Below are 27534 nucleotides of genomic sequence, written 5' to 3'. Positions count from 1 at the left end.
CATGTGAAGGAGTCATTCATTTCGGCACACTGGCACTATGCTGAAAACGTAAACGGAGATGCGCAGCTCCGTTTAAATTTTGGGAAGATTGCGAACAAGCAGGTAAGTGTATTTTATTGTAGAAGAGACATTGCCATTGCTTTTAAGTAGAAGCTTATACTGCTTTTTTTTTTTAAATACAAGTTTTAATAAAAGGATGGTATTTATAGGAAGCAATTTTTCTTAACGATATGGTATCGTTTGAGGAGGCAAAGCCACAAAATGCTTGCGATTTTTGGGGGAAAGGATTGTTTTCCAATTTGCCTGGACACGGTATCCCTAATTAACCCTTGATGGGAGAAAGTACTATTAAAGCCTACAAACAACTAGTTCTCTTGCCTGGTTGCAAGGGACCAAGTGGCGTTTTCTGTTGCGGAGTTTACAACGTGGTGAAGCACTGTGGTGTATCTTCAAGTCCTGAGTGGAGCTGCATGTATTAAAGATCCACTTGAGAAGCATTTTCTCGAATGGACACAATATGGATGCAACTCTCAAATGGGATGTTTATTATGTTCTTAGTTTTTTTTGCATGGAGTAATTGAAATGGAATGTTTATTCGATTTTTCGTTTTTTGTGGGTGGAGCAAATGAAAATCATGACCGAGATGTTGGATATTCACATGAATTTTTACATCTTTTGAATGCGACACATGGGTTGTTTAACTTTTTTTTTTTTTTTTTTTATAATTTTCAGTTTTGTGTGGGTAATTCTGATTTTTTTTTTTTTACTTTGGGCAGAACACCCGATTAAATTTGTTGGATATTCACATGGATCTGCACGAGGACACTTTTTATATTGATTAACATTCATGTTGATGGATATAGATGTTGTGTATTTATACACTTGTTAGTGGGTTGTATTAGCACTCTACCATATTTATTATTTTACAAACCTTTAGCTACCGAAGCCTGATGGCGAATAGCCAAGAAAACACCAACAATCCTATTTGGATGAGCCATCACCGAAAGAGCGGAACTCACTCGTAGAACTAAGCTGATGGATACGACGAGAATTTTAAATTTGAAAAAACTGCACCCCTTGTTTGGACCCTCAGGAAACAACCAAGGAGAGCTTGAAATGTGCATGTACTTTCAGAAGTGTCAAAGCCTAGTGCCCAACAGTCATATTTGTGATAAATACTTACAGCTAACAGAGCAGGATATAGACAACCATGTGAGTGGCAGCAAAACGCAGGCCAATTGGTTAATTCATTAATGGTTATTGCATGTAAAATTTGGGGTATATTATAACTATTGAATGCGGTAATAAATGAGCCAAATCATCCATGTAAATTTGGAGTATTAGAAAATTTAACAGGTTCAGTAAAATTGCAAAAGAAAAATTGAATTTATGAATTTTCAAATAGAATTTGCAAAATTAAAAATATATATTTTTTAGACATACTTTGTTGATAATTTGGAATACCAACATTTTGAAATTGATAAAATCCTTTAGTCTTATTGATTAAAAATGTTTTATTTACACAGGATGTGGTGTCCCAATTTATGGATGGAGGACCTTGTATGTGTACGATATAGATAAAATCTTAGTTAACTAACCCTTGGGTCATACAAGGAGCTGTTCCATGGTTCTCTCTAATTAACACAATATACAAAAGTTAAAGTAAGCGCCAAAAGCTGTGATCAGTGCCTGGAGATCATGTTACAGGCTATACCTGCAATCTTAAAGGCCTGTGGGGATCCAGGTAGAGCTTTCAAAGTGGTTACTGAATATAGACCAGCCCTTTTCAACCAGGATGCCCAGGCACCCTGAGGTGCCTTCAGGGGTGCTTTGACAAAAATGTAAAAAAAAAAAAAAAAAAAAAAAAAAAAAAAAAGTCCAAAAATGTTATGTAAGCCCGCGGGTGGATCAAGCCTGTCTTAGTTACACAAAGCCATGGCATTTTCATTGTGCACCATTACAACCTTCCAGCCGCCACCATCCTAACAACCAATGACATCATTGATTGATAAGGAGGACATCAAGCACCTGCAAAACATCCTTGCTTGCCCCTCCCCTCTGTTAGTAATGGAGTCACATTGAGTGAGGGAGAAAAACAGAGAGCTCACCTCCAACGTTGGGTGTCCTACGTGTGTGGATGTTGCGGTGTTATATAAAACAATTATTTTTTATACTTGAGAAAGGGTGCCTTGACTGAAAAAAACAAAAAATTGTTGAGAAACACTGATATAGGCCGATGTAGATCGGGGCTGTGAAGAGACTAGCTCATGTAGCTTATTTAGGGTCTTGCTTGATGTTACCAATGACAAAACTATCCACATATAAATAATGTATGTGTGTGTATGGTAAATATGGGCAAAAAAAAAAGTGAAGAGAAACATCAGATATATAGATATACACGGGATAGTTTCCTGTGTTCTGTACGTCAAGAAATGGATTTTACAAAAATCCAACTTCTTTGTCTATACAATACAGGACACAGGCGGACTCAGACAACTTTGACATTCCTAACGCAGTACTAATGACAGGAGGTTAAAATGGCAACAAGCCAACATTACCCTCATAACAAAAATATTTCCAGACACAATTCAAACGGCAAATTGAAGCCAAAAAAGGTATAATGTACTGTGAGGCAGAGTTATCTATGCCCACAATACATATAGAGTTCTGGTCTGGGGAGAGAGCCGCATGGGTTTATGGGAGAAGTGATCAACAACGCAGGCAAGGTAAAAGGTCACTGCTACTGATCAATGCTGACTCAATGTTGTTTCCACTGACACCAATGCAAGAGCTTATTATTGCATCCACCAACACCAATGTTGGGGGCTATTAATGCACGGACATCAATGCTGGCTTGTTATTGTGTCCGCCGAAACCAATGTCGGGGGTTATTTTTGCACTTACTGATAACAATGCTGGGAGTTCTAGTACTCTACCTTTGTCAATGTGCATTGCGATAGGCTGCAAAAATCACAGCAGGATTGATATGTTGGTGCTTTGATGTGTGAAAATGCTATATTACTGCGTAGTCTTCTGGAAGTGTTGGGGGCTATACTTGAAACTCCAGGAGTTTTTCCCACTGGTACAAATCAGAGGTCTGTTGAGGCAGGCAAGGAGACCTCTATGACAGTTTTCTCCAGGATTGGGTTTTGGAGTACTGGAGTACACAGAGACTTTGTAGAGACTTAGGAGGAGTAAAGCCTCCAACACTGTCAACATTTTAGTGGAAACTACCATCCTGGTTGTGCAGCTGTTTACAGGCTTTTTTAGTCCTGTAGACATGGGCCGAATGCTGAAAAAAATAAAAAAAGGTCCGACATTCAGTCGTGACAGAAGGTGGCCATTTGGCCGGCTATTGTCAGACGAGCATGCTAAAAAACCAGAAGCCAACTGGCTCCTGATCAGTGCTCTCAGCCAATGTTCTGGCAGGGGGGTTTCTGTCAGAACACAACAGTTCAGTGGGGGAGAGATTGCTCTACTAACGTCAGATTGTTAGTACAGCAACTCCGACCGGATCTATCCATTTTTTTTTTTTTACATTCAACCCGCATCACTTATGAACAGACACTAGGAGTGTGTCTACTGGTCTCAAGGAGAGGTGATCTGAGACTAATTAGACAGCAGCTTGTGCAGCCCAAGGCTGGGGAGTTGGTTTGTCACAAGGGTGAATGAGATGAAGCGGTGAGTCTATGCATTCTGGATAACCAGTATCATGGGAAATGTTTTTTTTAGATGAAGCTCAAAAGGAAGGGTAACGCTGCAACGGTAACCTTCCATGGGAGTTTTTGAACATTACTTTTGAATAAAAGTGGGCAAAAAGCCCTGAAACATACTTCACTGTCTTGACTGAAGTTTACGAAAAAGGCACTACACTTGAGTGAACCCCGACTATCCCAAAACTTGGCCTGACGTTTGCTGTGCAAATTGTAAGTAAAAATCTTGCTTTACACAAGCTGAAACCAATGTGCACACGGCCTTCTAGATTATCTTGACAGTACTTGCTTTGTTATTTAATATAAAAAACAAAAAAACAAAAAAAACCTTTTCAATCCACATAAGCCAGTAATAAGATTCTTGATTACAGAAATTTTTATTCATGTGGAGTTTACGAGTCCCTATTTATAACTAAAAACAAGGTTCTGTGCACTGCTACACACAAACCACAGGCCTTGTATAATATAATCAATTTACATTGCAAAGTAATCTCTGCGGTGCGTTTTGTGGTGTGTTTACAATTTATAAGCAGCAGCAGTTTGGACACATTTTCCATTAGGTAAGGGTCCTACAAGTACAACTTTCACTGCAATAAAACTTTTTTCAAAAACAAATGGGATACCTTTGAGCTCATTTCGATGTGCTACATAAAAGTTACAAACACAAATAAACATGATATATGCACACGGTAAAAAGTAGCATATGCCAAAGGTTACCTGGACAGAGCTAGTCATTGTGCTTAAGGCAAACACCGTTGCACAATCTTTGATTGTTGACTGGCTGTCAAAGGCCCCTTGAGTGTCCATGAGAATAACCGCAACCTGAGTGCAAAAACAAGAAACGAAATATAACAAGCATAATTAAAGTGATAAAAAAGGTGAAATCAACAAAGATAATGAATAATCAAGTTTAGCAGTATATGCCATTTTTCCCCACCAAGTAAAGCAGCAATCCATTTGTGGATGAACACGGACTGCCAAACCCAGTTTAAATCTAGAACTAAAAAGGAACTACCAGCAGTCTAAAGCATACCTTTTACTACCACAACGGCAAACTAAAGCTGGGCCTGTCACACAATAAATAAATAATTCTGTTAGATGAGTCTTTACAAACATGGTGATCATTGTCTGTACCATTGTAAATACATTGCCACAGCAGAAATTTCCAGATGGCCAAAAATCTACATTTTAGTATAGATACACTCCTGGGGTCAACAGTCAACCTGCCCTGATTATTAACCCCATTTTCACGGCTCTGCATGTGCCATCACAGTAGGATCAAAAATAGTTGTATATTGGCTTCCAACTAGCCTGTAATAAAATGGGACCTGCTGTCAAAGTTCCAGAGAAAAATTAGAATTGACTTACCTGTATATTCCCTGTTTTAAAGTACAGTACGCAGGAGTTGTATTCTTAGACCATGGATTATATGCTGCTACCTTCAGGTGATTGGGCGCTGGCAACATTTTCTGCTAAGGCAGCCCCTAACGCGCACCCATAAAATCCCAACCACTCTGAGGCTCCATGTTTTTTCCCCGCAATAAGGAATGATCAAGACACAGTGGGGAGGGGCAAAAACAACTGCCAACAGGAGCACAGGAACAAGGCGTTTAAGCAGTTAACGACCACCCGCTGTTGTACTGTAGCACAGGGCTTGACAAATTTGCTTGGAATCTAGGAGCCAGCTAAAAAAGTTAGGAGCCAGGTTTTTTTTTTTTTTAACGGACAACAGGTTTATTTTCAATATAAAAATTAACCAATCTTTAATTTAACATAGAAAGACAACTAGAACCAAACATATATAGGCATTTAACTTATGTAGGTAATTAATATATTCGGATGTGGCACCAAGTGTTTAATGCAATGTCTTTTTTTTTTTTGTGGCCATGAATATGCCTTGTACTTTTGCAATTAAAGTACCAATGGTCAACAGCCTTTGCAGGATCAAAATCGTTCACTGATGGTCCATTCATGTTGGTCATCAACAAATCACCTAAACTTTCTTGCTGCATTAATTAAGATCTGAACTTATTTTTTACAAAGTTCATCAAGCTGAATCCTCTCTCACAACATGCGGTTGAGACAGGCAAAACACACACTATAGACAACAAGTTTCCCAAAACTGGAAACCTGTCTGTGTTGGAGAGTGCCAAATCCAGAAGTTCACACAGTTTCTTTCCTTTTCCAAGAACTTTAAATTCATACCACTCATTGTGGATTGCATGCATGCATTTATAATGCATTTCAGGCATTGAAAGTTGTTTCTGGAAATGCTGAGCCAATGTTGTGATGTCATCAACATAGTCCTGTAGTGATTTTCCCGATGGCCAGGCAAAGGTATCAAACACTGCAGTGGAGCGTTCAATATTCCTTTGAATCAGAAATCGCTCTTCTAGGTATTTTGCATCATACTGAATCAATTTGTCCTTTTCATTTTGGATCAAAGAAGTTACAGTATTGCTGAGTCCGTGCAACTGTACATCTTGATACTGTCCTTTGAGTGATGTTCCAGTTCGAAATCTCTCCTCATATTTTTTTGGCACATCTTTGAGTGCTTTTAAAGAAGAAATTGTGTTTTTCACATGCAACTCAATTGTGCTTAAGAAAAGCTCTTCCCTTGAAATAAAAGGGAGAGGTTCTTAATAATTTCTAGATAGTCAAGCAGAAAATGGAGCATGTGAACAAATTTAAAATCAGTTAGTTTTTTCAACAAACCATGTGCAACTGCAGAAGCACTGTCTTTTTCTGCAGCAACACCTTCAAGGTGGACTGTCACACATTTCCAATCTTTGACAAGTGCAGAGAGAGCACTGACTTTGCTTGACACCCATCTTACATTATGCAAGTACTGAAATTTCTGGATTTTTTCATGAAAACTTTCAGCTACCTGCTTTAGCTGTCGCATTCTCTTGGGTGAATGCTGGTAAAATTGGTACAGCTTCTTTAAAACCGAGTCAAGGTCATCAATGCATTTTCCATCTTTCACAGAGCTTAATACACTTAAATTTAATCGGTGTGCAACACAGTGAATGCCAATTACATGGCTAAGATTTTGACGTACTTTCTGTACCAGTCCATTTTCAGCTCCAATCATGCTTGCAGCACCATCTGTACCAATTCCAATTAGCTGGTTTGAAAAAAGCCAATCTGAAAGACCATGTGTCTTCAGCTCTTTAGTGATGGTTTCTAAGTACCCATCTGCAGTTGCCATTTCAAGAGGTAAGACTGAAAAAAATACTTCTTTGATCCTATTGTTCTTGATGTATCTGACATACAATATTAATTCTTCCACTCCTCCTTTGTCAGTTGATCCATCTAGCATCAAACTAACATATTTGGCCTCCTTTAACTCGCAGATGAGTTCTTTCCGGATTACAGTTGCAATATGTGAGATGAATTCCTTGCATCTCTTGTCATTTGCATACTCTTCTCTCACAGCAACCCCTAGTTTCCCTGTCAGCTCTAACAAACCTTTAAAGTCTGTATATGGTTTGTTGTTTTTTGCAATATAATAGGCCACATTAAATAGAACTTTCATGTGGTTGAACATCCCTTGGTCCATTTTCTTAACGCATGCAGCCAATGGCGTAGCTTCTGGAGCCAACAGGGCGTGTTTGGCTTTTATGCATTTGTCATGCTGGAGTGACTTTCCATGTTTTTTTAAGGTCTCCAGTTTAAATGGTCCTGAAAACCCTTTCACAATCATGGATGTGTGGTCAGCAATGCCAGGGAAGGAGGCACAAATCTCACATATGGCTATGCCTGTATTATGGTCAAATTTAAGCCATGCGAGTTCCTTGCACCAATCTTGTTTAAACTTCCTTCTTCCTTCATTTTGAGGGTGACTTGTTGAAGGGGACTTCTCTGCTGGTTGTTCTTCTCTTGTGCCACTTGATTCTGCAGTAACATGTTGCACTTCACTTTCTGAACAAGAAGTCTTTGCAAAGAAATTTGTCATCCGCAGTTGCTTGGCATCTTCTGGTGTCACAGCTTTTGCGTCACGTTTCATTTTTTCCGAATTCCCAAACAAAGATGGTTTTGTTGAATTCCCCCAAAAAAAAGATTTAGTACACGTTATTACTTAAAGTGCAGGGCCACCCTGAAAAAAAAATACATAAAAAATTAGAAAATAAAAATATCAGAAAAAAAAAAAAAAAAAAAATGAAAAAAATATTTTTTTTTAACTTACCAGAAATGCCTGTTGCTAGGCACATTATCCTAATCTGCCTCTTCCTCCTCCGTGGAGATCTTCTATCTTCTCTCCTCCGTGCGGCATCTTCTTCTGGGTAATGGGTTGCGTTGTGTTCTGGGAACTGTGTGTCCCAGAACACAGCACGACCCATTCACAAAGCACTGGGCAGTAGGAAATGGGCAGTGAAGCCGCAAGGCTCCACTGCCTGTTTCCCTTAGCCAAAATGGCGGCGCCGAGGGACGGGTCAGCCTCGAGCGGCCGACATCGCGGGTGCCCTGGACAGGTAAGTGTGCTTATTAAAAGTCACCAGCTACAGTGTTTGCAGCTGCTGACTTAAAATTTTTTTTTTTTTTTTTTAAACCGGCCCTCTTGAATGGCATAGTCTCCAACATTTTAAATCTTAATATATATTTATTCTTTAAAAGCAAAGCACTCCTTCTCTTATGTAGCCCTGATCTGTATCTTTACAGATGCTATTGACATCTCAAGTGACACTAATACAGTGATCAGTGATAATATACACTGTCACTAATAATGACACTGGGTAGGAAGGGGTTAACACCAAGGGCAATCAAAGGGTTAACTATGTTCTTAGTAGCGTGTGTTTACTATGTGGTGCTTTTAACCACTTGCCTACTGGGCACTTAAACCCCCCTCCTGCCCAGACCAATTTTCAGCTTTCGGTGCTCTCTTTGAATCTCATGAATTTTACATGGTAATACATGGCACAGATGACAGGTGATACTAATGACAGATGGCACTGATACATGGCACTGATGACACATGACACTAATGACAGATGGCACCGATACGTGGCACCGATGACACGTGACACTGATAACACGTGACACTAATGACAGATGGCACTGATGACACGTGATACTGATAACAGATGGCAGGTGGCACTGGGGACAGGTGGGCATGTGTGTTTCAGTGTGTTAGTGTTCACTCATGTTTCACTGACGCTGCAGCATGGAAGCTCTCCCTCCTCACAAGCTGTCTCTGTGTGAGGAGGGAAAGCCGGCGATGAGAGATGATCTCATACGTTTACATATGAGATCACCTCTCGTTGGACACACTGTTCGAGTGCTAAATGGCTGCTGTGATTGGCCATTTAGCATGATCTGTGATTGGCTGTATCCAAGGGACACGGCCAACACAGAACTTCCCCGATGCGTGCCCATGTCGGCGTGCAGAGGGGAAGTAAACAGGAGGATGTCCAGGGACGCCTTCCCGGCAATTGTGTCCGCGCTGTAGACATCTTTCGTCTATAGCACGGGCACAAAGTGGTTAACAAAAGAATGGGGCTTTTATTTCCGCCATGTTCCCGCTTATTAACGTCATATCCCCGCCTGAAAAACTGGCAGGTGAACCTGATCAGACAGCCCTTGTGAAAGGGCTCAAGCAGGGAGGATTACAAATAATATTTTTTTTTCCTTAATTAAAAAAAAATTTAGTTTTTTTTGTAAAAATTATATATATATATATATATATATATATATATATATATATATATATATATATATATATATATATATATATATATATATATATATATATATATATATATATATATATATATATATTAATGAGAAGCCATTTACCAGCCACCACACTCACCGTTGGGCAAAAGGCACCAGACGACGACCGCAATCACTTCCTTCTCTTCACTTTGGGAAGGAAATGGGCGGGCAGTGAAAAACAGGCAGGGGAGCTTCACTCCATTAGGATTAGCATTATTGGAATAGAGTGTAATTTCTACATCCACCACAAGATGGCGCCAGACTACCGAAAGATTTTAGAAGGCCGCAAAGCCGCGGCCTCAATTACTGGCCGGCGCGGCCCGATGCAATTGCGCGGCGGAGTTCGGGGTCCAAATGGAGACAGGATACCCCAGCAGTGTTGCCCCAGGCGCCAGGACCCGAATTCTAGTCGCAAATGCGACCTGGCGCCCGGGGTTTGTTGAGCCCTGCTTTAAGGATGTTGGTTATGTCTATTTGTCACAGAAGATCTGATAACCAAGATGACATTGAGGTGGTATGGAGAGGTTTAGTGAACTTCTCGTTTAGAAGGCGATTATATATCCGAGATTGAATAACGTTACTCTGAAATCAAGGTATCAATGAAGGAAGGTTTGAACCGTAAAGTTTTGTTTGGGCATAATTTATTGATGAAATCCGCGTATTGCATTACATGTAGGAAGTGATGCGGAGGTAGACTGAACTCTTCTGCAATGTTTGCGAACGATTTAAGGGTGGTGTAGTCTGCTCCCTGGTAAAGTGTAAGCTTTGGTTAGTCCTGTATCTCTCCATTTGGAGAATGGTTCATATTGCAGGCCCAGTTGGAACATAGGGTTGGTTTGAATTGGTAGAAATTTTGAAACGTAGGGAGACGGACCCAGTTTTCCTCATCCCGCTCCAGGCCAAAATCATGTCTCTGAGTAGTAGATTTTGCTTTATATTTGGAATTTTCTGTAAGTTGCTATGAAGAGCCGCTAAGTCAAACAGGCATGCCACCACTGATTCCAGAGCATAGTTGGAGTATTTAGATGACTGTACAATCCAATCCACCCCATTTCTTAGCAAACAAGCTATGTTATATACTCTGTTAGGGAGGTTGGCACCCCTGCCCCCCTTCGCGAGATAGTTTGGATAAAGCTATTCTCGGTCTGCCCCCCCCCCCTTCCAAAGGAAATTTGTAATTGCCTTGTTGAGGACCTGTATATCTTTGTTGTAATAGTAATGTTTGGAGAGGATACAAAAGTCGGGCAAAACTAACCATTTTGAATAGCGCGCATTTCCCAAAGAGGGACACCGGTAGGTTCGCCCTAGCCTCCAACTCACCTAGGATTTTTGCAATCAGTGGAAGGTAGTTTAGCGAGTAGAGAGAGGAAGGTTCTTTGTCAATTTGTATACCCATGTAAGTGATATGTTTCTCATTTATGCAAAATGGTGAGGGTGGTAGCCATGAATTTGGTTTAACGCCAAGAGGGAGAAGTTCGCTCTTGGTGAAATTTTCAGGCCCGAACACTTACGGTAGGATTCAAATATTTCTTGAATAACGGGGATATCTGAGTGTGGCGGGGTGTTGAAAATTAAGATGTTGTCCGAAAAAGGGCAATGCTCATATTGTCTTGTCTGGATGGGATGGAAGGTGTGGTGCTAAGGTATCGTGACAGGGGCTTGATGGCTAAGTTGAAGAGCAGGGGGAGAGAGAACAGCCCTGCCTCGTTCCCTTGTGTAGTCGTATTGGTTTGGATTGTATACCTGCAGCTATCACTATGGCCGTAGGGGCAGAGTAAAGGCTGTGAATGAATTGGTGAAAGGGTCCTGTGATTCTGAATTTTTGCATTACTAGGGATAGCCATTGAAAGTTTATATGATCAAAGGCCTTTTCGGCGTCTAGTGTCAAAATTGCTACGTCTTCCATCGGTCGTTTTGCAAATTCTAGGGCAGCCAGTACTTTTCTAAGATTAGATGTTGCCGACTTACCATTTTGGCATAATGCTAGCTAGTCATGTGGCTAGGATCTTAGATATATTTTGGAGTCTAAGTTTAGCAAGGATATGGGGCGATAGGATCCGGGGTCCTTGGGGTCTTTTCCTTTTTAGCTATGAGTTTGATATTAGCTTGGTGTCCAGGTCGGGAGGTAGGGACTCCATTCCAGATTGAGTTCTAAATTGCTAGTAGTGTGGCGGTGATTTTATCTTTTAATAACTTGTAAAATTTGGTCAAGTATCCGGGCTTGGGGATTTGCCATTCCTTAGGCTGCTAATGACTGTTGTGATCTTCTCTTTGGTGATTGGAGCGTTTAGCATTTCTAAGTGGGTAGGGTTAATCTGAAGGAGGGGAGTGGAGTCGAGCCATTTGGACACGGTGTGAGGGTCCATAAGTTCCTCGGCATATAAGCTAGTATAGAATTTTTCTAGTGTGGTGTTAATAGCTTTGGGAGACGTGGAAAGGGTGCCATCTGGGTTGTGCAGAGATGAGATATGTGTAGGGGTAAAGATGCCTTTAAGTCTAGCCAACAGCTTCCCTGCTTTGTTTCCGTAATTGTGATACTGCAATTAGGCATAGGACATTTTCATATGTTCGCCCACGTATTGAAAAGATTCCTGGCATGTAGCCACGTTATGTGGTTTTCTGAATTGTTCTGCTCCTGAAGTTGTGTTTGGGCCCTTCCGACTAGAGTGCTGGCTTCTAAGTATTTTTTGTGGGCACTTTTCCTGTGAGCTGAGGTGAAAGATATTATCTTTCCTCGTATAAATGCTTTGCCTGCTTCCCAGAATAGATTTGGGTTCTCTGTGTGGGCTATTATTGTGAGCATATTCTAGCCACGCTTTAACGAGCATCTGGCTGAAGTCATCATTGTGGGTCAGATACGCCGGGAACCTAAGTTGCCTGTGTTCAGGGATAGATTGTCAAGTGTGACTGTAATAGGTGAGTGATCTGATGACCAAGTCGTGGATACAGGATTCCCTGACCTTGTGGATCAGAGTGAGAGCTTAGGAAGTAGTAAAGTCTCTCAAAAGATTTGTGAACTGGGTAGAAGAAAGTAAATTCTTTAGGGGGTGGGAGAGTCTCCAGATGTCTATTAACCCAAGGGCATGGATCATGTGGTAAAGGTGGGTGACTTTTGTTGGTCTATTGGACTCGATCTATCCTCTCCGTCATTAACGGTCGAATAAAAGTCGCCCCCTATGAGGTGGGGGTGCTGAGATTGTTCGCTAGTGTAGCAGTCAGCTCATTGAAGTAGGTCTTGTTTGGGGAATTTGGGGCATAGATGTTCTAATTTTGCTGGATGGAAATTTGAGATGGATATGAGCCTTCCCTCCGCATCCTTAGAAATTAAATCGTAGGTTAAGCTCTTGTGTAACAGTATGAGTGTACCTGCCTTACGTCCCTTAGAAGCTGAGCCCAATACCTTCCCTACCCAAAGCTTCAGCATACAAGGGAAGTCGTGTCCCGTCAGGTGGGACCACTTTTAGTCTTTTTAATCGTCTGAGCACTGCCATAATTTTCCTAGGGGAATGTAATCCCTTAACATTCCAACATGTTATGCGGATGGATTGCGTTGTTCAAGCGGGAAAGGTGGGATGTACAATGGTGTAAGTGTATCTTACCTCAGGGCTCGACAAAACCCGGGCGCCAGGTAGCATTTGCGACTAGGATTGGCGACCTGGGGCAGCACAGCTGGGGGTATCCTGTCTCCGTGGACAAACCCCCCCGCGTGATCACTTCGGGCCGTGCCGCCGGCCCCCCGTAATTGAGGCCTTCTGCGGTCCTATGGTTACTTCTAGAATCTGGGGCCCTCTTGTGGTGGCCATTGGTATGACAATCAGCAATGCTAATGGAGCTTCCCCTGTTTTTACTGCCCGCCTATCTTCTTCCCTTTACTTAGAACCCCTAAACATACACATATATATATATATATATATATATATATTTTTTTTTTTATTCTAACGCCCTAGAAAATAAAATGGTGGTCGTTGCAATACTGTCTGTCACACTATTTGCGCAGCAGACTTTTGGGGGGAAAAATAATTTAATAAAAAAAAAATAAGACAACAGTAAAGTTAGCCATATTTTTTTTATATTGTGAAAGATAATGTTACGCCGAGTAAATTGATACCCAACATGTCATGCTTCAAAATTGCGCCCGCTCATGGAATGGCGACAAACTTTTACCCTATAAAATCTTCATAGGCGACGTTTAAAAAAAATTCTACAGGTTGCACATTTGGAGTTAGGAGGTCTAGGGCTAGAATTATTGCTCTCGCTCTACTGATCACGGCGATACCTCACATGTGCGGTTTGAACACCGCTTTCATATGCGGGCGCTACTCACATATGCATTCGCTTCTGCATGCTTGGCGGGACAGGGCGCATTTAAAATTATTATTTTTTATTTTAACTTTTATTTCAATTTTTTTTTCACAGTTTTTTTAAAAATGGTCACTTTTATTCCTATTACAAGGAATGTAAAAATCCCTTGTAATAGAAAAGAGCATGGCAGGTCCTCTTAAATGAGATCTGGCGTCCGAGACCTCAGATCTCATATTTACACTAAAATGCCATTTAAAAAAAAATTGTCATAAAAAACAAAAAAAACAAATGAAATATGTCCCTCTAAGACAAGGATATGCAATTAGCGGACCTCCAGCTGTTGCAGAACTACGAGTCCCATGAGGCATTGCAAGACTGGCAGCCACAAGCATGACACCCAGAGGCAGAGGCATGATGGGACTTTTGTCACTTTTGACTTAGTTTTGTAACAGCTGGAGGTCCGCTAATTGCATATCCCTGCTCTAAGAGCTATGGGCAATGACTTGGAGACAAGTGGGGGGTGCGCTATCTTCCCCTCACTCTTCTCCATGTCAGGCCAGGGACAGGTCCGGATCGCCGTCACGGACCTGGCTCTTAACTTTTTTAGCTGGCTCCTAGATTCCAAGCAAATTTGTCAAGCCCTGCCTTAAAGGATATCAGATAACCAGAAAGATTACTCCGTGCGAGACCTGGAGGGAAACCCAGTTCAAGCTGATGCACAGGGCCCATTATCCCTTTTCTACGTCCCATCCCATCCCCTGCAGGGCCCACCTGCCCATTGTGTTCACATTACAAGCCCTCTCTACTGCACAGTCTATGGTTATGCCCACGAATAGACACATACTGGTCTTCAATTCTTCAACTTATTTAAGACGCAACAGCCTTCCTACCTAACAAAAGATCCTATGCTCTTACTATTCGGATTCTCACCACAAAGAAATTACTATTTCATCCACCAGCGCAATCCCACAAGAACATCTCTATTGGATACTTCTTACACTGCTCATAGTCCGAAGAAATATTTTCAACCACTGGATCTCTGCAACACCCCCAGTGTTGTCCGAAACAATAGCCTCAAATCACTACTATACCAGGAAAAATTGGACACCACGATCCAGAGAGCAACCACACAAGAAGTGGTCACACTTCATCAACCATTGCCTGACGGCTCAGGAACAGAGTCGGATGCTAACAATTCCCAACTCTTCTCTCATCTAATGAAGAAACCCAAGGAATGCCACATCCCGCTTAAATAAGAGTCCACTATCCAACATTACTACAAATACAGCAAATGAACATTGGCCATGCCTCTTAGTCACAAATCGTACTTCGTAACAATACCCCAATTTACCAACTGTATATTTTATAAACTGCAACATGATTTTATCTTAAAGAGGGAATCCACCAAAAAAAAAAAAATATATATTAAAAGCCAGCAGCTAAAAATACTACAGCTGCTGACTTAATAAATGGACACTCACCTGTCCCGGGTTCCAGCGATGCCGGCAGCCGAGGCCGATCGATCACTGGGCTCTCGGCTGCTGCAGTCACCATTCTAGGTGAGGGAATCAGGAAGTGAAGCGAATCGGCTTCACTTCCCGGTTCCCTACTGCGCATGCGTGAGCCGCGCAATAGGAAATCTCTGCGCTTTCACTGGGACCCGTGTGTGTCCCAGCAGACAGCGCGGCAGGGCAGGAAATGGCGTAGACTCCCACGGGAGTCTATGCCCGGAAGTGGGTGAAAATACCTGTCTTTGACAGGTATCTCCACCCCCCTCCCCCCTGAAAGGTGTCAATTGTGACACCGGAGGGGGGGGGGGGATGGATCCGATCAGCGGAGGTTCCACTTTAGGGTGGAATCCCGCTTTAAGCTAACCTTCCTAAATATCTGGTCTCTCCCTGAGTGAGATGAAGGACCAGCGACAGAATCTTTGCTTGCTACATACCATGTCACTTGCCCTCCATTTTCTCCCTCCCCCTTTCTCGGTCACCTACAGATTTACTCCCCCCTTTCCTTTTCTCCTTACACCCTTCTCCTCTCCTTTAGGCTGTGATGGTTTGCACTGCCATATATATCTACCCCCTCATCTTAGCGCTAACTCTTCCTTCTCTCCCCACGACTTAGAAAATTGTTTCTTTATTGTTGTGCTAAGCTCCCTAGACAAGCTGAATGTAAATACGAACAGTCTGTGGTCGCTTTTTGTATTCACTGTTGCTTTCAATAAAATTTATAATAATTATATATATATATATATATATATTCACACACATATACACACAAGCTGCTTATCGGCTCTCTGTCTCATGTTGACATCCGTGATCAGCCGATCACACGGTAAAGGGCCGCTGTGATTGCCCCTTTACCCTGATCTGTGATCAGCTGGGTCTGAAAGACTGGGAAATTACAGAGCACGATCAAGGGAGAACATCAATAGATGCTCTCCTGGCAAAGTAAGCCTGCGCTGTAGCCATCATTTGGCTATAGAATGGGCAGGAAATGGTTAAACAAGGATTCTAGCTTGTAGGTAGCTTAAAAAAAGTGCGTGCCAGTTGATAGACCTGAGAGAAAAGATATACCTGTGCTCAAATCCCAATACATGTACAAGCTATTAAAATGATCAGCTGCTAAAGGGGGTGTGACCACAAATTCTGGATGGACCTTCTGCACACACATCCACAATTTGTAGTCTAATTGATAGACCTGTTCACCAAATCCTAAAGTGCACCATAATGCATATAAGATTTGTATCCGTCTGTGTATGGCTAGCCAGTTAGATCTGTGTGGAGTCTTCCTCTAGTGGGGCCCCATGTATTGCAGGCTGCTATAAGTATAGCTGGTTTTACTTGCTCAAAATATTCTGCCCTCAATCCCTCTCACACCAAACAAATTAAGATATTTTTTTTTTTTTTACAAAGCCTGACCAACACTTTTGCTGCTAAGAAACTACAGCCTTATTTGTACAACTCAAGGTTAATTAGTTGCTGACCGCACACTGTAGTGTTACCGTTACAGTGTGGGCCGGCTGAGCAGAATCACACATAAATGCACGATTCTGCATCTCCAAACTAGGCAGGCATGCATGCCTGCCTGGCTATGCCGTTACTGGCTCCAGCACATACCGATCATCAATTCCCAGCCAATGATTTAGGGCTAGGACCCGCCGATCGTTGGAACAAGTGACAGGAAACAGCTTTGTGTATGTAAACACAAAGAGCTCTGACAGAGGCGATGTGACTATCTTTGTTCCCCTTGCAAGGCAGGGAATAAAAACCAGCACATTGCTTTATAAAATCAGTATACATAGTAAACATTGTTAGGCACACATTTGACCCTTTAAGTGCCCCATATGTATCTCCTTCCCAGCCAGTGTCATTAGTATAGTATCCGTGTATATTATTAGCACTGATCACTGTATTAGTGTCACTGGAAAGGTCAGTGGCATTTAGCCAGTTCCCACAAAGTGTCAGATTGTCCACTGAATAGGGATGAGCTTCGTGTTCGAGTCGAACAAACGTTAGACTTGAACATCGGCTGTTTGCACGTTCGGCGAATTCCGAACTTTATTCGGCCGTTCGCGCCAAATTCATGTGGCGCTCACGGCCCAAAATGCACTGCGATGGCGCGGTGCATTGCTGGCTCATGATTGGCCAAGCATGCACTGTGACCCCGCATGCTTGGCCAATCACAGCGCCGGCAGCGAGGAGAGCCATGATTAGCCACAGGCAGGATGCCTGTGGCAAATCATAGCTCAGGCTGTGTAGTACACGCCCCACACTATACAAGGCCGCCAGCGCGGCGGCCTTGTGTAGTGTGTTGGCGTCTGTAGCAGTTAGTGGGTGTTGTGTACCTTCAACACAGTATACACCGATCGTTATCGGCCGATTTTTCGTTCTTGCTCTTCTGTAGTGGTTGTTGTCTGCGTGCCCTGACCGCAGTATACACCGCTATATTCACCTATACAGCTAGCGATATATCTATCTTTTATAATAGAGCTTGCAGTCAGTGTTAGAAGATTGTGCGTGCTGTCTGCGTGCTCTGAACCCAGTATACACCGCTATATCCACCTACATAGCTCTTCTCTATTTGAGCCATCTGCAGGAGTTCTTGGAAGTTGTGTGTGCCTCCAGCACAATATACACTACCCAATTGCTGGTTTTCCCAACTCCCTTCAGGCCATTACCATGTCTGGAAGGCCAGCAAGGAGAGGCAGACAGGCGCGAGCCGATAAAAGAGGGCAAGCAGGCTCTGTGTCTAGAGACAACAGTGCTGGTCGTGGACGCGGTGCATCGTCATCAGCACGTGGCCATGGGACACGCTTGTCCTTTTCGGCAGCTGGACATGTTGAGCCGCAACATGCCAACGACTTGGTAGAGTTGATGACCAAGCCCTCTTCATCCTCCTCATCCTCTCTCACCCAGGCTCAGGGTACTAGCAAAGCAGCTGCCAACGCATAGTCTTCCCTCCTCTCAATGTCATCATCAGTGACTCCTTCCCTAGACCCACCACATCCTCCTGAGGAGTCTCCTGCACTCTTTGAGCACAGTGTTGGGTACATGCTCCAGGAGGATGCCCAGTGTTTTGTAGGCTCTGATGATGATACTCAGCTAGAGGAAGGCAGTAGCCTGAATGCAGAGAGAGGGGATGCTCAAGAAGGACAGCAATCTGGCAGTCATGTTCCACAGGCTGCAGCATACTGCCAGGTTTGCTCCAGCGATGAAGAGGGAGGGGATGATGAGGGCACTGACTCCACGTGGGTGCCTGGTAGGAGGAGGAGGAGGAGCATGTCCAACGAGGCAGGATGCCCTCCGGGGGCCAGCACACCGTCTGAATCACACTGCAGAGCTCCGCCTGTGCAGGGCGCTGCCTCTGCGCGTTATTCTAAAAGTTCTTTGGTGTGGGCCTTTTTTGAGACGAGTGCATCAGATCGCACCGCTGCCATTTGCAACATATGTCTCAAGTGTATCTCGCGTGGCCAAAACATCAGCCGCTTGGGCACCACATGCTTGACCAGACATATGTTGACCTGCCATGCAGCTCATTGGCAAGCGTACCTCAAAGACCCACACCAAAGAACAAAGCGGACCTCTCCTTGCTCCTCATCAGCTGGCATCGCCAACCCCACTAGACCTTCAGTCCTCTCTAAACCTGCCCTGAGAGGAATGAAGGTGTACAATTAGGTGTGTCACAGCCAAGTGCTTCCGGGCACCCTGCTAGCAGTACACCTACGTCCGATTATAGCAGGCAAATGTCCCTGCCCCAGCTGCTGGACCGAAAGAGTTCGAAAGAAGTTCACTCCCAGCCATCCACATGCCCAGCGGTTGAATGCTAGCTTGGCTAAATTGCTAGCACTTCAACTGCTGCCTTTTCAGTTGGTAGACTCGGCCCCCTTCCGTGAGTTTGTACAATGTGCGGTTCCTCAGTGGCAGGCCCCCAAACGCCACTTTTTCTCACGGAAGGCGATTCCGGCTCTCTACCGGCATGTGGAAGGCAATGTCCTTGCCTCGCTGGACAGGGCGGTCAGCGGTAAGGTGCATATTACCGCTGACTCATGGTCCAGCAGGCATGGACAGGGACGTTACCTGTCTTTCACGGCCCATTGGGTCACTCTTCTGGCAGCTGGGAAGGATGCAGGACAAGGTGCAGAAGTGTTGGAGGTTGTTCCGCCACCACACCTCCAAAATGCTACTATTGGTTGTGACACACTTCTCTCCTCCACCCCCTCCTCTTCTTCCTCCATGGCCTCTTCCAGTGCTCTGTCCTCAGAACCAGTGGTGCTCCGTAGGCGTTCCAGGGGCTACGCAAGTACGCAGGCAAAACGATGCCATGCCGTGCTTGCGCTGGTTTGTTTGGGGGACAGGAGCCACACTGGGGCGGATGTTTTGTCAGCTCTGCAGGGGCAGGCCGAGAGGTGGTTGGCACCACGCCAGCTTAAGCCAGGAATGGTGGTTTGCGACAATGGCACCAACCTCCTCTCCGCCCTCCGACAGGGACAACTGACCCATGTGCCATGTGTAGCTCACGTCCTTAACCTGGTGGTGCAGCGGTTCTTGGGCAGGTACCCGGGCTTACAGGATGTCCTGAAGCAGGCCAGGAAAGTCTGTGTGCATTTCCGCTGATCATTTAATGCCTGTGCTCGGCTGGCTGAGCTCCAAAAAGGAGTTGAACCTGCCCAAGAACCGCCTTATATGTGACATGCCCACCAGGTGGAACTCAACGTTGGCCATGCTGCAGCGGCTGCACACGCAGCAGAGGGCCATCAATGAGTACCTGTGCAACTACGGTACCAGGATGGGTCAGGGGAGCTCGGTTTTTTCTCACCACGCCAGTGGGGCATGATCAGGGATGCATGCACTGTCCTGTCACCGTTTGAGGAGGCCACAAGGATGGTGAGCAGTGACAGTGCATGCATCAGTGACACTGTACCTCTTGGAGCGTACGCTGCGTGGAATAATGGACAGGGCACTTGAGGCAGAACAGAGGCAGGAAGAGGAGGACTTCCCCCCCCCCCCCCCCCCCTTTATCCAGACAGTGTTCCTGCTGTGCCACCCATCACACAGGAAGAGGAGGATGAGGAGGATGATTGTGTCAGCATGGAGGTGGAGGCTGGCACTCAGCATCAGCAGCAGTCTTGTAGGGATGATTTACAGTCCCAAGAAACCCGTGGACTTGTACGGGCTGGGAGGAGGTAGCTGCGGATCATGTTGTCCTCAGTGACCCAGAGGACTCCGGACCGAATGCCTCAGCTAACCTACGCTGCATGGCCTCCCTGATCCTGCAAAGCCTGCGGAAGGATCCTCGTATTCTTCGGATCAAGGAGAGGGACCATTACTGGCTGGCCACTCTCCTTGATCCACAGTACAAGGGTAAGGTTGCCGACCTTATCTTGCCATCGCAGAGGGAGCAGAGGATGAGACATCTCCGGGAGGCCTTGCAGAAAGGTCTGTACAACGCATTCCCAGAGACTGGGAGGTTACAAACTCCTGGTCCTGGACAACGTGTTGCTGAGGCATTGGTCAGAAGGAGCGGTGGAGAAGGTGGCCATCTGACCGATGCTTTCACACAATTTTTTAGTCCGCAGCCCCAAGGTATGATCGGTTCCAGCAACCATCACCAGCGTCTGATTTACATGGTGCAGGAATACCTAGGGGCAAGGTCAGACTTGGACACCTTTCCCACCGAAAATCCTCTGGCTTACTGGGTCTTGAGGATGGATCACTGGCCAGAGCTTGCAAAGTATGCAATTGAGCTACTGGCCTGTCCTGCATCCAGCGTTCTTTCGGAACGCACCTTTAGTGCTGCTGGTGGCTTTGTTACCGATCACAGGGTGCGCCTGTCCACCGAATCAGTTGATCGACTGACCTTCATCAAGATGAATCAGTCTTGGATCACCCACAGCTACCAAGCACCTGAAGCTGATTTAACCGAATATTTTTTTTGAAATATCACATCCCTTCAAGACTGCCTATGCTGATGCTGAGTGACTGTCCTGTTATGTTGATTGTCTATCCTCTTCCTCCTCCGCTGATATGTTGGAAGAACATTTCTGGTTCTGGGTGATGCAATCAGCCCAATTTTTCTGCCCCTGTTTAACAGGGGCGTTTAATTACAATTTTTGATGCAATGCTTTGCAGCAGGGCTAATTCCTGCACTAAAACTAGAGTATATGGGGGAGGTTGCAGTGTGGTGGCACCAGCACCAGTGCCTAAGGCCACATTTTTCTGCCCCTGTTTAACAGGGACATGCAATTACAATTCTTGATATAATATTTCACAGGAGGGCCCGTTCCTGTGCCCACCCAGAGTAACTGTGAGGACTTAGTGTTGTGGCACCAGCACCACAACCACCAAAGGTCAATTTTTCTACCACTGTTCAACAATGGCATGTAATTACAATTCTTGATATAATCGTTCACAGCAGGGCACTCCAGCGCCCACCAAGAGTCACTTTGAGGGCTTACAATGTTGTGGCAAAACCAACACCTTGTTCCGCCATTTCTGCAGAGCATATAGGGCAGGCCCCTACTTTCAAACATCCAACTTACAAACATCTCCTACTTGCAAACGGAAGGAGACAACAGCAAGTGAGGTGAAAAAAGAGACGGCGAAACAAATTATACAGGGGTGATAACCCTTCCCTATGTTTTCCAAAAAGCGTAAAAATCGATTTTTTGACTGGAGCTACACTTTAAAAATGTACCAGTTGAAAATTACAAAACAGATTTAACTTAACACAACAAACCTACACAGTCCCGGTCTTGTTTGCACCGCCTGTATACTGCTGTTCTGAGTATATAGGGCCTGGGGGCCACACGCATTTCCTTTTTTTAATATGGGTACGGGGTTCCCCTTAATATGCGTACAAGACCCAAAGGGGCGGGTAATGGCCAGGGAGGGCTACCCATGCCATTTTTCTCAATGATTTTCAACCATATTGCAGGAACCAGATATAAAACATTAAAAACGCAAGCAGTGTTAAATGACGTTATTTCCGTTAAATGTCATTTTGTGCAGGGACTGTTCTAAACACGGGAAACACGTGGCACTTCACAGGCATACTACAGACACCCCCCAGGCACGATATTTAAAGGAATATTTCACTTTTTTTCACTTTAATCGTCATTAAAAATCAGTGCTCCCGCCAAAATGGCAGTTTTAAAAACTTTTTTGTGCATTGACCCATGTCCCCTGGTGCAGGAGCCAGGTCCCCAAACCCTTTTTAGGATAGTATCTTGCATATTAGCCGTTAAAATTAGCACTTTTAATTTTGAACGTTCGAGTCCCATAGACTTCAATGGGGTTTGTTCGAAAGTTCTGGTGCGAACCGAACCGGGGGTGTTCGGCTCATCCCTACCACTGATATATTATATAGATAGATATTCTATTTTATTTATCTCTCTCTGCACAGATTTTTTTTTTTTTTTTTTTTTTTTTGTACTCGCCGATACCAAATTACCAATACCTACCACAACCGTTTTGTTTACACTTCAGAAATGTAAATATTGCAGTGCTAACCAGGAAAATACATAAATGAAAAGAGGTGGTGGAGAAAATAATGCAACAAATCAGATATAAAAAGGGGCCAATAAGTGTATATAAACTCAGTGAATGAGTAACCAAACAAGGGAGCCCTGGAAAATGTGAAAAAATATATATATACACACAGGTGTGTGGGTTATAGTCCAATCAAGGCTGATCTTCTAATGAAGAGTGGTGAAGACCCAAACACTGTTAGATATGGTGGACATCAAAGATATTGCATCAATAATATAGAAGTGCGTGTGCCCTTACCGGAACAGGTGGACTCCTATGTCAGCAACATGGAGTCATACAGACATGGTGCCACAAATGGCCAAAGTAAGGAGCTCAGCAGGGTCCAGGACTTCCAGGGTAGGATGCAGAAAAAGAAACAGAAAACCTCTAAAGGGACCTCCAATCCTTGGTGCATCAAACTAGATCTTGATGGTAGGATCAACAGGACTCCAGAGCCACTCGCAGCGAAGCATTATGTGGAAAGAGTATGCCCCTGTTGAAGACCAGTGAGGTTACTCAACGCTGTTACTTTAGAGGGTAAAGAGTAATCTAACTGATTACTCTTCCCCTCATGGTAACGCCATTCCCGCAATTACATCTACCGCCACTAAGGGCGTACCTGCCACAACTCTCGGAGCGCATTGCGGCCTCGGCCTTAGGAAAGGCCGCGGCTTCGGCCTAGCTCTGGAGCGTGCCATCTTGGTGCACCCTCCGGCCGTTTACAATGTGATTGCTCCATCAAATGACGGAGCAATCAAACCAGCGTCATGACGACACCGGTTCCTCTCTCCCCTCTGTGTACAGATCTGTACAATGGAGGGGAGAGATCGGATGGCAGCAGCGCTGTGGGCTGCATCTGTAGTGCCCACAGTGCTGCTCTGACAAGTGCAGTCTCTGCCATACCCAGCCATACTCAGCCAATATTACAGCGGGGGAGACGGCGTGGCTATTACAGCGGGGGAGATTGTGGCGGAATTTTCACAGGTTTTTGCTAATTCAATTATTTGCTGATCTGAAAAATGATCCGATCCGTGAATGATCTGATCTGCAAGTTTGGGGGACGACAGATGTACAGAGGGGAAGCACGTGCGTGCGTGTGTCTCAGACGCGTAGTGGGGTACAGAGGGGGAACAGACGTCAGACGTGCAGGGGCGTACAAAGGGGAAAACTAGACATGCGGGGGGGGGGGGGGGGCGGGACGCTCCCCTTGCTTACAGCAATACTAGAACCGCCCCTTATAATATTAAAAAAAGTCAGTGTTGCTTTGCTGAGTAACTAATTACTTTTGCAATGTAGTAACCGAGTTACTAACTCAAGTACTTTTTGGGAGAAGTAATTTGTAACCTAATTACTACAAAAAGCGTAGGGTTTTTTAGGCTCATCGCTCTCCACATTGCCCAGTTTTTATTTTTATGATCACTTTTATACTTGATGGTATTTTATTTCTAAAAACCACTTTTTTGATCTACACCATATGGAAGCATTTTCTTTTTCCATATAATCGCTGAGACTGGCTCCCTGGAGTCCTGTTGATCCCACCATCAAGATCTAGTTTGATGCACTAAGGATTGGAGGTCCATTTGGAGGCATTTTTTCCTCGATCCCACAAAAAAAGTTTTTAATTTACAGCATTTTTAATGTACAGCATTGCATGACTGCGCAATTGCCAGTTAAAGTAGTGCAGTGCTAAATAGGGAAAAATGGCCTGATCATGAAGGGGGTAAAAGCTTCTGGAGCAGAAGCGATTAAAAGAAAGGTTGCAAGACAAAAACAATATAATTGGGTATGTCACACCCCTTCATATGTAAAGGAGGAGGACATGGTGACAAGTCTCTTGGAAGGTATGTTTGGTATTTATGAAAGTAGCTATACAACAAATTATATACGCAATGTGAACACCTTAGTAAAAATATTTTTTAGAAAAGGTATGCATAATTTTAGTTGGAAGCATTGCTGAGGTCACGGGTTCAATTCCCACCAGAAACATACTGTAAGGTTAATCAGTGCATGACCACACAGCCCGAGTAGATTTGCGGCAGGAACATGTCTGCATAGCCAGGCGGCTCTCCCCAAGTTTTCATTACTTTCCTGTGATCTCAATAGTGGTTAGGCTATGCTCTATAGAAGATACAAGCCACTGTGACCTCCTGTAAAAAACCTAGATGCCCGACTGCTTCAGCATTTCCAGAGTAACCGACTCAGAACAGATATGCTTTTAAACAAGCAAGAATGAAGTCAAAATTCTTTATCTGCAGACATGTTCAGGGTCAGCAACTATAACTATAGATGTCAACTAGCATTTTTAAGAGGAAAGCCCCCTCTTTTCTCTTATGTCAGGTTCTTTATTAGCATAAGAGGATTTTGTCAGCAATACCCAACTAAAATAAATAAAATAAATTATGTCAGGTGGACCATCTAGAATCACAATCCCTATGGCTTAATTATTGTTTCTTCTTTCCTGCCCACAGCGTGGCAGCCTCTGCTACTGGATTCTTCCAGCGGGAAAGCTGCTCAAATATTTAAGCCATGTGCACCTGATGTGACCCTAAAGTCTGCCAAGTGGAGCTCTTATTACCCATTTGTAAAAGGAAGCAGCACATAAATTAAGCTGGAAAATGAATGCTTGACAGTCTTAAACGAAGTGAAACAAATCCGCTTACTTTTCCTTATGCCTCCTGCACATAGGACTTTTTTTTACCCTTTTGCTTTTGCTCCAGGCAGGGTGGGAAGAAAACAAAAAAAAAAAAAAAGGATATAAATGCAAGCCAGTTATCGATTTTTCTTTTCTCACACTGTCATTGCACAAAGCTGATCATGTGGTAAAGGCTGCTGTGATTATCCCTTTACCCCGATCTGTGATCGGCTGAGTCCGAAAAGGGCGTGCGGGCAGCGCAATCACGGGAGGATGTCCATGTATGCCCTCCTGACATGTAAGCAGACTGCACCGTTGGATGCTTTAGCATGTTTCCAATAGTCTTCTGTACATTCCCACATTGGAGTGCCAGCTTTCAATCAGGTACTATTGTTCTGTAATATGCTGGTTTTTAGGAGCAGTTTAGAGCCACTACAGCTTGTTACTTTGTGATTTGATGTCTCCCTCTGTCCTCCCCTCCTGTTTAGTGCTAGTTTGTTCAGTACTAGCTAGACCGTTGCTTAATTCCATGTTACCCCAATCAGCGTTAGTACTTCTCAGCGAGATTCTAGGAAAGTCATTGCCTTCTTCAAAGATTGGAAAATCCTCCTATGTACTGCAATTAAATTAAATTTGCATTGGATTCAATATCTGTGTCTTACTGAAGAGTTAATCTGCCTGTGGATGCTGCCAAGGCAGCAGGTGACCATACTGCCTAGAAAGACTGGGTCTAAGGAGGCATGTCAATGCATAAAGTGGCATTTGAAACAGAACAATACCTACCAATCATGCAAACTACTGTCGTTCATATGATTTGGGCATGTAATTAGTCAACGTGTGCTACAATAATAATGGGACTTTAGTACAACTTTGCAAGTAGCTCTGGCTTCAAGACTATTGCAGGAAACAAAGTAGGTGGCATACACAGCACATTTGTGCATTTCAGTGCAGGTTAGAGACACAGGTATGGTCAAGAAACATTTCCTTTTATGAACTCAGAACTAGGCCTAGGACCATTGCCTAAACAGATATTATTGTATTAGTGGAGCACGTCAGCACATAGCACTTACCTTGGATCCATCCGGCTTTTCAACAACAAACACTTCACTCCAGATCTGTATACCCGTGGTCTCTCGTTCACATCCGCCCCTCCACGTAAACCCAACCAATGGCTCATGGCTTCCACCAATCCAACTTGATGCCCTCTGGAAAAAAAAAAAATATATATATATATAAATGAACACGAGTAATTTGTCCTTACATTTTACAGTCACTAGTCTAAGTTGTCTGTTCAATATAATTTCAAAATAACTGAATCCCTGGGAAATTTATAGAGGTGTGGCCACAAATGCTATTATACTAGTCCTTCAAGAGGAAGTCACTGAGATATCCCACTATGTGGATGAACGAAAATTATGTACAATCTGCCCAACTTCACCAACATAGTTACACATAAGGCTGAATAAAGACACTAGTCCATCCAGTCCATTGTGTCTACAATTTTCCATATCCCTGTACAATATTACATGACAGGGGAATACTGATGCAATGAAGTGCTTCGGTTCACCCAGACAGCTGAAGATGCAATAAGAGTTCCTATACACAGATGAAGTCACAACTATGTATTAATTTTCAGGCATGCAGCTAAAATCTAGAGAGTCTGCCAAAGTTAGACTGGAAAATGGATAAAGAATTTTGACGTCAGCTGTGTGCAGGAACTCTTCTTGTATCCCATTATGCAAATGCCCTGGGAACAAAGTACTGCTAGGACAGGAGCAATTACTTTGGTCCTAGGTCCCGTGGAAAGGCCAAAGGGTATGGCAACAAACTGAAAATGTTACATGCTCACAGCAAAAAAAAAAAAAAAAAAAAAAAAAAAAACAGAAGTGTTAATGAGGCAGGAAGATGGGCATATGTAAACAGGCAGCCTTGGAGGCCATTACTGATCTGGCCGATTCCAATGCAGAATCTGAAGGAACCTGCTCAGAATCATTTGATCCAGAATTGGTGAATGCCTTTGTTCGCCTTGGCGACAGGGAACAGGTTCTAGTAGAACCTCTGGACTCTATCCTCATTTGGAAAGGGGGTAATAACCCCTTGAGACAGGAGCTGCTGGGAAACAGCATATAGATCTGTCCATTTT

At 43.8% G+C, this 27534-nt stretch overlaps 1 protein-coding gene across 5 annotated transcripts in view; it reads right to left on the bottom strand.

Moving 5' to 3' along the window:
- ATL2 (atlastin GTPase 2) overlaps nt 1-27534 on the bottom strand; it is a 143093-nt gene that overhangs the window by 46251 nt on the left and 69308 nt on the right. For all 5 annotated transcript variants that reach the window (XM_077486127.1, XM_077486124.1, XM_077486123.1 and 2 more), the window contains 2 exons: nt 26462-26596; nt 4431-4535 (listed from right to left, as the gene is read on the bottom strand). In XM_077486127.1, coding sequence (XP_077342253.1) covers nt 4431-4535; nt 26462-26596 — 240 coding nt within the window. The remainder of the gene's footprint in view (nt 1-4430; nt 4536-26461; nt 26597-27534) is intronic.

This window comes from Lithobates pipiens, unplaced genomic scaffold (assembly GCF_037356315.1).
Source record: "Lithobates pipiens isolate NorthernLeopardFrog02 unplaced genomic scaffold, aLitPip1_a1.2 Scaffold_18, whole genome shotgun sequence".
NCBI classification, from domain to species: domain Eukaryota; kingdom Metazoa; phylum Chordata; class Amphibia; order Anura; family Ranidae; genus Lithobates; species Lithobates pipiens.
The sequence above is the reverse complement of the archived record's forward strand: the minus strand, read 5'-3'. Positions and strand labels throughout refer to the sequence as shown.